Raw genomic sequence first — 12,507 nt, forward strand, 5'->3', positions numbered from 1 at the left:
AGGTTGTTTATGGAAGACCAGCTATCACCCATTGCCTCCCCTCTCTATGCCACCAATGTTATCCAAAGGAATGGCAAAAGCTGATACAGCTTGGCACCAGTGACATCGTAACTTATTTCTGCGGCTGAGGGATTTGGAGCAGCATGAAATAAAGTGTCTTGCTCAAGAACACAACACACAGCCTGGTCCAGGAATCAAACTCACTACCTCATGATTGTGAGCCTAATGCTCTAACCACTGAGCCAGGCATGCTGCTTTTAAGTCCGTTAATTTTAGAAATAGTGAAGAATTTAGTAAAATAACTTCATGAAGATGATATCTGGAACACCATCATAAAATTTTGATGGAAGGTTGTAATTTAAGGTTACTTTAAACAGTATCATTGAATTAGGGGTGTTGGTATCAAAAGGGCTATTAAAATGGGTGTAAATTATTTTATGAGATAATTTATTAGGTTCTAGAATGGAAAGACAGGTTCTGTCCTTAAGTATTGCTGTTGTGTGACTTGGTTTAGAAACTCATTTCAGTAATTTTTAACAATATACTGACATGTTGCAAGAATTTTTAACTGATGAAAAATTTATGGCATTTAAAAAAAAAAATTTACTTTTTAATAATTTAGTCTTGAAGGGGTTAGTCTTGAAGGACCTGAGAAGGCCTTGAAGACGTCTGAGGTTGATAGTTGATGTTTAGTTTCAGTATCTGTAAGTTGATCAGGAAAAGCATGAACAAGGGAGAGAATTCCAGTGAGAAGAAGGAATTGGGTTAAGTTTGGTCTAGGGTGGGTAATAACAGTAAGATCTTTGAGCTGATAATTAGTCTAAGAGTTAAAGGATTATTAGAGATTGTGTAGAGATCACAGTCTAATTGTAAACAATTGCAGCATGGAAGGTGTTTATAAGCCATTTAAAAACACACAAAACCGTTAGATTCACTTCAACATTTATATTTAATTTGTCAAAGTATTTTCGTCGCTTTGAAACTGCGACCTGTTCACTGACAAAATTCTGTGCTGCATCACGGAATTTGTCTGTGAACAGGTCGCGGTTTCTCTCTACCTCTACCCCCGTCTCTTTCATATCACACCTTACCATCTTAGAAAGAAAATAAATCATATTGTATAATATAGTCCGAGGTATGCTGTTAGTTAAGGGTGGTATGCCTTTGATTGTAAGTGTGTTCAATTAGCGATGACCTGGCACTAAACAACAATATATATTGGATATCAAGCTGTGGGAATTTCTGAACATGGTGCTTGACTGCCTTCAAAGGATAGTTAATTCTCCCTTAGATGCACAAGAATACCGGCTAATCAAAGCTGTAAAATCTTCGATCATAGGTTCGCTCTCACACAATTCACCTGGGGCTAAAACAGCAACAATATATACTGGATACTTGGTTAAACAATCACACACTGAAATTAACACTAAGCCTATTCATCTGTGGGTATGATGGGGGACAGATCTTTCCAAAGAATATCAGCATTGTAAGTGACATAGTTTCTTTTGGAAATAGAAGTAAAGTAGAAGACTTAAACAAAAGGGAGCATAGCACCTACACAGCCTCTACATGGTTGCTTGTCCTGTTGTAAATAGCAACTAAATTCCCTCAACTTACAATCCCTTGCTATCTTAAAAGAAGAGAAGAATGCATTAGAATAGTGTAATGCTTGATACCCTTAAAAGGATAGCCTAGTCAGGACTGGAATATATTTGTTTAAAGTGTTTGATCTTTGAAAAATGCAAAAAGAAAACATGCCAATGAGAAGTCTTCTGCATAGGCAAAGGCATGGCTCTGTAGTAAGAAGTTGCTTCCCAACCACATGGTTCTGGGTTCAGTCCCACTGTGTGGCACCTTGGACAAGTGTCTCCTACTACAGCCTTGTGAGTGGATTTGGTAGACTGAAACTGGAAGAAGCCCATCATGTGTGTGTGTGTTCGTCCCCCACCACCACTTTCCAACAGGTTTTGGTGTGTTTGTGTTCCCCATAACTTAGTGGATCGTTAAAAGAGATCAATAGAATAAGTACTAGGTTTTTAAAAAAATAAGTATTGGGATCAATTGATTCATCTAAAAAATTTTTCAAGCTGGTGCCCCAGCATGGCCACAGTCTAATGATCTAATAGAAATAGTAGCCAAATTTCTTTAAACCCTTATGTTGGAATATTTCTGTTGAAGTACATGGCCTATTTCAATTAATTTTGAAAATAATGAAAAATTTAGTAAAATATCTTTGTCATTATTAAGCTAATGTTTGGAACATAGACTGACATGGAATTTCAATGTAAGGGTTTAATGTAGATCCCTTTTAAAACATGAAATTTGTATCATCAAATCAAAGACAGTCTCTGACAGGTTGACATCAAAAGGGTTAAATCACATTTTTAGTATCTTCAAAAAGATATCTTCAGCTATATTTAATAATATAAAATTAGACACGTGATGCAGAAACAAAAAAAAAAAAAAAATAATAACAATAACTATAGGATGGTCATTGCTGGAATGGTCTTTTGGCTTACCTGTGGCTAAACAACAACAGCAAACAAACGATCAGACTAGCAAACATGTCTTAGGTAATATTTATATAGTTATCATTTATCTCTTATGGTTTGGGAGCTGTGTTGTTGAAGTGGTAATATTGGACTAGATATGCTGGTTAACTAGCATGGAGAGTTGTTGGTCTTGAAGTGTAACTATAAATAGCCTTCTCTTTTTACAACTCATGCTAAAAATATAATGTTGATTCTCTCTAGGATATTTCTAACCCAAATAATTAGTTTTTGTCTCAATTCTGAAAAACAACAACAACAATTTATTTATTTTCTCCTTGAAAATATTTTCGACTTCTGCTTTCGACATTATGTATTTTCATTGGTATGCTGGTGGAGTTAATTATTATAAGAACAGTGGGTTGGTAAAACCGTTAAGAGTGCCAGAAAGAATGCAATGTGGTATTTTAGTTTCAACTCTTTACATTCTGAGTTCAATTGCCAATAAGTTAAGTTTTTATCTTTCACCTTTGCAGAGATCATTAAGTAGAGTATCAAGCAAGTACTAGTGATGAAAAATTGACTACTCTTTCCCTAAGATTTGAAACCTTGTAAAGAAATGTTACATTGGGATTGGCAAAAATCAATAAAAGCATTGGTCAAAGTACTTTGTGGTCTTTGCTGTGGCTCGTTACATTCTGTGTTCAGATCTTGCCTTTTATTCTTTCAAGTCAAATACTGGTGTTAAGGTAATCAACTGACCTCTTCCTTCAAAATTATTGACCTTGTGTCAGAATTAGAAGCAATTATCATTCAGCAAGCTGGCAGAATCCTTAGCATACAGGGCAAATGCTTAGCAGCTTTTTGTCCATCTTTACGTACTGAGTTCAACTTCCTCTCGGGTCAATTTTGCCTTTCATCCTTTCGGGGTTGATAAAATAAGTACCAATTGAGCACTAGGGTCAATGTAATTGAGTGAACCCTCTCCTGAAATTGCTGGCCTTGTGCTAAAATTTGAAACCATTATTATTATTTTTTTTTTTTTAAGGTGGGGGTGCTAGCAGAATTATTTGCATGCCGAACAAAACATTTATTGGCCTTTCATCTGTCTTCATGTTCTGAGTTCAAATCCTGCCATGGTCTGCTTTGCCTTTCATCCTTTCGGGGTTGATAAAATAAGTACAAGCTGAGTACTGGGGTTGATATAACCCAAAATTTCAGGCTTTGTGCTTATAGTAGAAAAGATTATTATCGTTATTATTATTATTATTATTGATAAACTAAGTGTCAGTGGGACACTGAGGTTGACGTAATCAACTAGTCCCCTCCCACAGATTTCAGGCCTTGTTCCTATAGTAGAAAGGATTATTATTGTTATTGTTATTGTTGTCATTGAAAACAGCAAGCAGGCAGAACCATTAACATGCCCATCCATCTTTATGTTTTGATTCCATCAAGGTCAACTTTGCCTTACATCCTTTCGGAGTTGAAAGAATAAGTACTAATCAAGTACTGGGTTTGATGTAATCGACTCCCCCACTACCCTCAAAAACTGATGGTCCTACAGCATTATTATTATGTCATAAAAAATTTTACGAGAGCTGCACATAATGTCTTACAGAGCATGTAATTTTGTCTCACTCACTTCATCATCATTTTAATATCCATTTTCCATGCTTTCATGGGTTGCGTAGAATTCATTGAGGCAGGTTTTCTATGACCAGATGCCCTTCCTGTTGCCAACCTTTGCTTGTTTCCAAGCAAGGAAATATCTCCCCATGGCTGGATATGATTGCATAGAGGATTCCTTGTATGACTGTGACACTGATATTTGTTTACAGCTATGATGAGATGTCAAAACAAGGAGATTCAAACATATATGAAGACTCTTCAGCACACTTGCACGCACATAGAACATACACACACACACACACACACACACACACACACACACACACACACACACACACATTAAAAAAATTGTAATAGAAACACAACAAAAAGAAAATTCACTGTGATGGCACCGTTGCCTTCCTGGCACTTGTGCCGGTGGCACGCGTAAAGACATTCGAGCGAGATCGTTGCCAGTGCCGCTGGACTGGCTCCTGTGCAGGTGGCACGTAAAATGCACCCACTACACTCTCTGAGTGGTTGGCGTTAGGAAGGGCATCCAGCTGTAGAAACTCTACCAAATCAGATTGGAGCCTGGTGTAACCTTCTGGTTCACCAGTCCTCAGTCAAATCGTCCAACCCATGCTAGCATGGAGAGCAGATGTTAAACGATGATGATGATGATGATGAGTCATTGCTAATTCCGTGTCAGTTATCTTCCAAAAGATCATAACAATTTCACACCTTTAATGATAATATTGCTCACTTTGGTGGCGAAAGCAGCTATAAGCCATTGGGAATAGTGAATGAATGTATGAGACAATGACGAAAACAAACACAACAAAATGTAGATATATGAACAATAGAATAATTATACATTATGGAAACACAATAAGGTCATGTGGTTCTAGGACTAGACAAATATAGGATAGCGCAAAGAAAAATGGAAAATGTTCTATGGGATTGGAGAAAAGAAAGAGACAGATGGAAAACCTGAATGAACCTTGTTGAAAGTGGAGAAGGAGATGAGAGAAATGTGACTGATTGAGTCAAAGATGAGGCAAAAAGGAAATGGAAGAAAAAGATGAAAATGGTCACAGGTCACATGGTGGTGGGAAAAGAGAAAAAGTGGCAGTGGGCAGAGAGACATAGCAACACAGAGGAAAGTGTTAGAGAGGGAAAGAAGGAGAGAGAGAGAGAGAAAGGCAAAAGAGAAAGAAAAAGAAAAATTGCCACACACACACACATATGGCAAGCTTCTTTTAGTTTCCCTTTACCAAATCTACTCAGAAGGCTTTCGTTAGCCTTGTCTTTCTGAACTTGATAGAATAGATTCATTGTACATACATCTCTGTAAGTAACTAGCCTTATATCTAATCAAACTCAGTACTACATGTCTTCTAATGTTTGTGATGATTTATGTGTTTGTTTTCTTCAGGTGGCTAACATGTATCGGAACCAGGAGCAAGTGAAAAACACACAAGCCAAAAGTGACCCAAAAGCAACAGATGATGATTTCTATTGAACAAAGAATGCTATGGAAGAAAGAAATAAAACAGTAACTTAGGAATGTTGTTTCTGTATGTTTTTTTTTTTTTTAATAAAGTTTTTTTTACATTACTATATAATATTGTTATGTATTAATTGTTCTTGCTGCCTAACTGAAGTCAGCCCTGTTTGTGCACATCTGTATTCAAAGGTGTTAATGTTGTCCTATGATCAAGGGTGGTCATTGTTTTTTTATTTCAGACATAGTTTATCTAGGACTACATTATCCAGTGTATCCTTTATTCTCTCTTTACTCTCTTTTACTTGTTTCAGTCATTTGACTGCGGCCATGATGGAGCACCGCCTTTAGTCGAGCAAATCGACCCCAGGACTTATTCTTTGTAAGCCTAGTACTTATTCTATCGGTCTCTTTTTGCCGAACCGCTAAGTTACGGGGACGTAAACACACCAGCATCGGTTGTCAAGCGATGGTGGGGGGACAAACACAAACACACACACATACATACATACATACATACATATATATATATATATATATATATATATATATATATATATATATATATATATATATATATATACACACACACATATATACGATGGGCTTCTTTCAGTTTTCGTCTACCAAATCCACTCACAAGGCTTTGGTCGGCCCGAGGCTATAGTAGAAGACACTTGCCCAAGGTGCCACGCAGTGGGACTGAACCCAGAACCATGTGGTTGGTAAGCAAGCTTCTTACCACACAGCCACTCCTGCGCCTAGTTGAATATTTAAAGTAAACATACTCATCATTGAATTTAGCATCATATGTTTTTTTTTGTGCATTTAGCAGAGACCATTCCACTGCATGTATTTGCATCATTTCTCTCTTTTGAGTTACACTCTGTGATGTGATTGGTGATAAGAAGGATATCCAGTCTGAGAAACTTTGTCAAAACAGACACTGGAAACCAACACAAGACTCAGGTTTGTTGGATTCTGTTGAACTGTTAAACCTATTGTTGTTGGCACTCCGTTGCTTACGACGTCGAGGGTTCCAGTTGATCCGATCAACGGAACAGCCTGCTTGTGAAATTAACGTGCAAGTGGCTGAGCACTCCACAGACACGTGTACCCTTAACGTAATTCTCGGGCATATTCAGCGTGACACAGTGTGACAAGGCTGACCCTTTGAATTACAGACACAACAGAAACAGGAAGTAAGAGTGAGAGAAAGTTGTGGTGGAAGAGTACAGCAGGGTTTGCCACCATCCCCTGCCAGAGCCTCGTGGAGCTTTAGGTGTTTTCGCTCAATAAACACTCACAACGCCAAGTCTGGGAATCGAAACCGCGATCCTATGACTGCGAGTCTGCTGCCCTAACCACTGGGCCATTGCGCCTCCACGTTAAACCTATACCAGCATGGAACAACAACTTCATTATCATCATCCTCATCATCGTTGTCTAACATCCATTTTCCATGCTGGCATGGGTTGGACAGTTTGACAGAAGCTGACCAGCCAGAGATCTGCACCAGGCTCCAATTGTCTGTTTTGGCATGGTTTCTATGACTGGATGTCCTTCCTAATGCTAACCACTTTACAGAGTGTACTGGGTGCTTTTTATGTGGCACTAGCATGGGTATGTTATACATGGCACTGGCATGGGTGCTTTTTACGGAAGTTAAACAAATACGATGAGGTTATCAAGCTATTTTTTTTTTTTCTCATACATGTCTTGGAGGTTATGGATGGCATTCTTTCTCCTTTGACTATATTTAAAAAAAAATCAGTTTATTTGTATGCTGACTGTTTGTTTGTCTGAAGTATCCACATTTTTACCTGTACTGCATATGTGAAATACCTTTTGCAAATTTCGTTATATCTTACATTTAGAAGTAGGATTTTACTTCCTTGATAGATTTTCTAATGTATATTTACTCAGCTATGGAATGGGTAATGGTGAATTGAGATGCCCCCACCCATTTACAGTATGCTCTTTATATATTCTACCATAAAATCCAATACTTTTTTTTTTTAACCACCTCAAGGTCTAACTATAAGATGGAATTGACAGTTATTATTGCCTGGAGTATGAATTACCAATATTTTGTGATTCAATAATTCTGCTGCTGCCAGATCTATGCATAAGACCACAAATTTTTAGAAGGGATCTGAATTCAATCTACCACTGTGCTAGGCTAATAATTATATTAGTGTTCCTGGGGAGATGAAAGGCAGTGTTGACCTAGGTGGAAACTGAAATCTGAACATGAAGGAATACAAAATATTTTGTCCACATCTCTTCTAATTTTGTTATCAATTGCACTAAGGATGAAGCATCTACATGGTCACACACCCTGCTCGAAATAGCAGTGCAGTTTCCCTCAAATTACATGTTACTGGTTGAAAAATAAAGGATGATAATGGCTGGAATACTATTGAGTGTGTCTTTATGTAGATCATGCTCTGGCAGACAGATTTATATATGTTATATATTTTGTGGGTGTCTGGAAAGTTTTAGCCCTAATTTTTGATCATCAGAAGAAGCCTGGTATCAGCAGATTATTTAAATTTTCATTCTGCGTATCTTCAATACTTCAAAATAGTCCTGTAAGATGGTACAGGGACTTAGCAGAGTCTATTAGCCTGTGTTTAATGACAACATCATCATCACCTTCAAAATCACCATCTTCATCATCATCATTTAACATCTATGTTCTATTCTGGACAGTTTGACAAGGACTGAAATGGGTCCAAGGACTGCATTGTGCTCCAGTGTCTGCTTTGGCAGTTTCTATGGCTAGATGCCCTTTCTAATGCCAACTAATTCACAGCGTGTACTGGTTGCTAATTTTTTGTGCTGGGGGTACTACTGAGGTTGCCCAAGGAGAGTGAAGTGTGTCCTTATGTCAGATGGTGGGGTTAATGTATGAGAGAAGAGGCTGGTTCTTATAGAGGAGCTACATGGCTACTCACATTTAGGAGAGAGAATGGGAATAAAATGGTGGTATCTCTAGAGATAAATTGTGATGATGAGATGACCCAGTGGAACCTCAGGGTATGAGGTGAATAGTAGTGGATATGGGTTTGCAAGAGTGTATGGGGGTAAGAGATATGGAAAATGGAAGACAGTGAGGTAGACAACACAACATCTGTGAAGGTTAGCACGAGTTGAAAGGAGAAGGTGCATATTACGGGTGTTGGTGTCACTGTTAATCTCAGCTGACCGGCCAGACAGAGTGAGGTGCATCACGAATGAGAAAATTTCCTAGTCGAAATCTTGATAACCACTTTAAAAAAAAGCATGACGTCCATGATGCTCGTTTTGGTGTTCCATTTTCAAGGTGACCCCAAGCACACAAAATACAACCTGTCTCGTCACAAGTTCATGTCGAACTACATTGAAGTGTCAAATATTTAACGAGTGTGCATGCGCAGGGAACAAACTGAAGCTAGCTTCTTATTTGTGTATCAGAAGTTTAGTGTCAATAAAAATCGAACGGACCTTTTAACCAACTCAATACAAACCATTGTATCTGTATCATTGATCGTTACTTTTGATTGATTCCTCTGGCAAAATTTTACATTTGCCATGTTGCTTCACGAGTTTTCTGATGCTTATTCTCATTTAGTCTAATCCCTGGTTAGTTAGACCTACAAGGAACAAAATTTTTGCCAGGAGAGCTCTTTGGATCATAGAGATATGCAAGCTCCGCTACCACAACCCAAACAAGATTCATTAGTAGAGCAGAAACATTACGGTAGTGGCAGCGGCTGTGGTGTGTTGTTTCTTCATACTGATCACAAAGTCTACATTTTCTGGTTTCATTGGTTTATAAAGCTCTTTACATATAGAGATATGCCTTTTGACTAGGGCTTGATCATGTTGTGCTTTTATGAGACTAGTTAATCAGTTAGTTCTGTCTGTGCAATGAGGCAATTAAAGCCGCAATACAACATGTATCCCCAGCCAGCTCTGTTTTCTGCTACTGTCTTGATCTCATTTCAGCTTCTGTCCGTCTCCTTTCCTTGTCAACATTACCTTCAAGATTTTGATCAGGAAATTCTCCCGTTCATGATGCACCTCACTCTGGCCAGTCAGCTGAGATTAACAGTAACACCAACACCAACACTCATTCTATGACCAGGATGATCGTAGATATTCCTCAAACATCCAATTTGGACGTTGTAAACTATCTGCAACAACTAGGTTCTGGCAGCATGCACGATGTTTGGGTCGCACGTCAATCGAATGAGACTAACCTCGTCCAATGGATTTCCATCTGCAATTCATTGTAGAAACGTGAAGAAAACGATCTTCGCCATGTGGTTTTAGGGCACCTTGCTTTTCTTTTCCCCTCAGGCTTCCACTTTCGTGCTACCATGCAATCGCTTTCTCGATCTTTTCTGAGGACATGTCCAATCCAGTTCCAGTTTCTGCGTCCTGTTTCGTTTTTTTCCAAAGAAACACAGCCTAAGAAATGTTCTTCCTCTTCAGCTCCCCTAACTCTTGATAAATTCCTGCAAACAGTTGTGTAGTGTCCTATTTTCGAACACCGTCTGCATCTTGTTGCTGAGGCGAGGCAGTCATCTCTATTGTGAAATGTGAACATTCCACACCGCATTCACTTTCTCTCAGGCATCTTCTTTTTATGTTGATACCCTTTTTTATTATTTGGTCTTTGCGACACGATTTAATTGTAGATCTGTTGCATTGACAGGAGATAGCTTTTGTTTGTTGTTTTGATGTCTCGTGCTCTACCTATCTGTAGGCATTAATCGAGGGTTAGCATTTTGTCTACTAAAAGTTTTTCTCTCAAAAGATCGTCTTTAGGCACCACCAACAACTTGATCCCTAAGTCTGTCCTTTAATTCTCTAAAGTTGCAGTTTTTTGCAAGTTGGCGCAAGGCAGCTATGTAGGTTTCTATGTTCTTGAAATTCTCTTGTTTCCGAAGGTGGAATTGATAAGATTCATAAACCTCATGCGTCCCACCGACGAAAAATTCCTCGAATTTGTTAATCACTTCAGATAGGTCATTTTTCTGTTCTTCATCGTTAAATTGTAGTCCTTCATATATATCAAAACATTCTTCTCCAATAGTCGCCAGAAATACAGAAGTTTGATATCCAGTATCAACTTCATTTGAAAGTCGACTGGCAATTGAATAATTCAAAAAGTTTCGTTTAAATTTTTTCCAATTGCTAGCCACATTTCCTGATAAACACATTCGGTCAGGAGGTGGGATATTTGCAGAAAAAGGTTTTGCCGACATTCTTTAAATTAAATGAAGAAAATAAACTTACAATTCTGTGAAGAATTCTTTCCTTTTTTAATATTTTTATGGCGTCAGTGCAGGGCGAAGTCTTTATTGTTTTTCCGAAGCTGAAAAAAAAAAAAAAAAAAAAAAAAGTTCGTTTAAATTTTTTTTCAGTGAATTCTTCTTTTAAAATTCGCTTTAAATCCTTCGGAATCCCATTTCTGACACCATGTGGTATAATGAAGGTTGACGAAATTGGTTAATAAACAGAAAGTAAATTTAGCGTGAGATATATGTTTATTAGCAAAGCATACACAGTAATGGCCTCTTACTGTTAGGGACCCGAATGTGTTCTTTTAAACTAGAGAGTTCCTGTAATGGCGGTTGTCAAACGGTAATGGGGAGGACAAACACAGACACAAAGATACAAACACACATATATATACGACGTGCTTCTTTCAGTTTCCGCTACCAAATCCACTCACAAGGTTTTGGTTGGCCCGAGGCTATAGCAAAAGACATTTGCCCAAGGTGTAACACTGTGGTACTGAACCTGGGAGCATGTGGTTAGGAAGCCTCTTACCACACAGCCACACTTGCACCTATATAATAGGATTTGAGTGGATTTAGTAGACGGAAACTGAAAGAAGCCTGTTGTATATATATATATATATATATATATATATATATATATATATATATATATATATATATATGCATGTATTTGTGTGTCTGTGTTTGTCCCTTCCACCATTGCTTGACAACCAATGTTGGTGTGTTTACGTCTCCGTAACTTTGCAGTTCGGCAAAAGAAACCGGTAGAATAAGTACTAGACTTACAAAGAATAAGTCTTGGGGTCGATTTCTTCGACTAAAGGCGGTGCTCTAGCATGGCTGCAGTCAAATGACTGGAACAAATAAAAGAATAAAAGGAAGAATATAAATGAGTGTGTGCTTTGTGTATGTTTTTGTTCCCCTCTTTGCTTGATAACCGGTGTTGACATGTTTACGACCCCGTAACTTAGCAGTTCCGTACAAGAAACCGAGAGAATAAGTACCAGCCTCAACAAAAAGATAACGTGTACTGTGGTCGATTCGTTCGACTAAAATTCTCCAAGGCGGTGCCCCAGCATGGCCGCAGTCTAATAACTGAAACAAACAGAAGATAAAATATATTAGACCCTGTATATCACATTTTTCTGAATGTTAGTATCGTTGGCTGTTTCTAAGGTGCCAATCAACGGTCCACTGCGTTTTTATTGGTGAGACTGAGAAAGATGCGTCTGTGTCACTCGGGCAGAAAATAAACCACAGGATATTTTTGTTCGAAGTCACTAGTCTATTGGTTTTCTCACCATTTTAAATATTTCACCAATAAAACTAGCATTCCGTCGGTTATGACAATGAGTGTACCAGTTGATTCGAACAACGAAACAGCCTGCTCGTGAAATTAATGTGAAAGTAGCTGAGTACTCCACAGACATCCATAACGTTAACGTAGTTCTCAGGAAGATTCAGCGTCACACACAGAATGTGACAAGTCTGACCCTTTGGTATACAGGTACTGCTCCTTTTTGCCAGCTGAGTGGACTGGAGCAATGTGTAATAAAATGTATTGCTCAAAGACGCAACGCGTCAACGGGTACGAACTCGCTAC

At 38.2% G+C, this 12,507-nt stretch overlaps 1 protein-coding gene across 1 annotated transcript in view; it reads left to right on the forward strand.

Annotated features, from left to right (window-relative positions):
* The window catches only part of LOC106867431 (DNA ligase 1), a 127,942-nt gene extending 122,217 nt beyond the window's left edge, over positions 1 to 5,725 (forward strand). Inside the window, exon 24 of the mRNA XM_014912306.3 lies at positions 5,539 to 5,725. Coding sequence (XP_014767792.1) covers positions 5,539 to 5,625 — 87 coding nt within the window. The 3' untranslated portion in view covers positions 5,626 to 5,725. The remainder of the gene's footprint in view (positions 1 to 5,538) is intronic.
* Positions 5,726 to 12,507: the final 6,782 nt, after the last annotated feature.

The sequence above is a fragment of the Octopus bimaculoides genome, chromosome 1 (genome assembly GCF_046866305.1).
Source record: "Octopus bimaculoides isolate indiv1 chromosome 1, ASM4686630v1, whole genome shotgun sequence".
Classification (NCBI taxonomy): domain Eukaryota; kingdom Metazoa; phylum Mollusca; class Cephalopoda; order Octopoda; family Octopodidae; genus Octopus; species Octopus bimaculoides.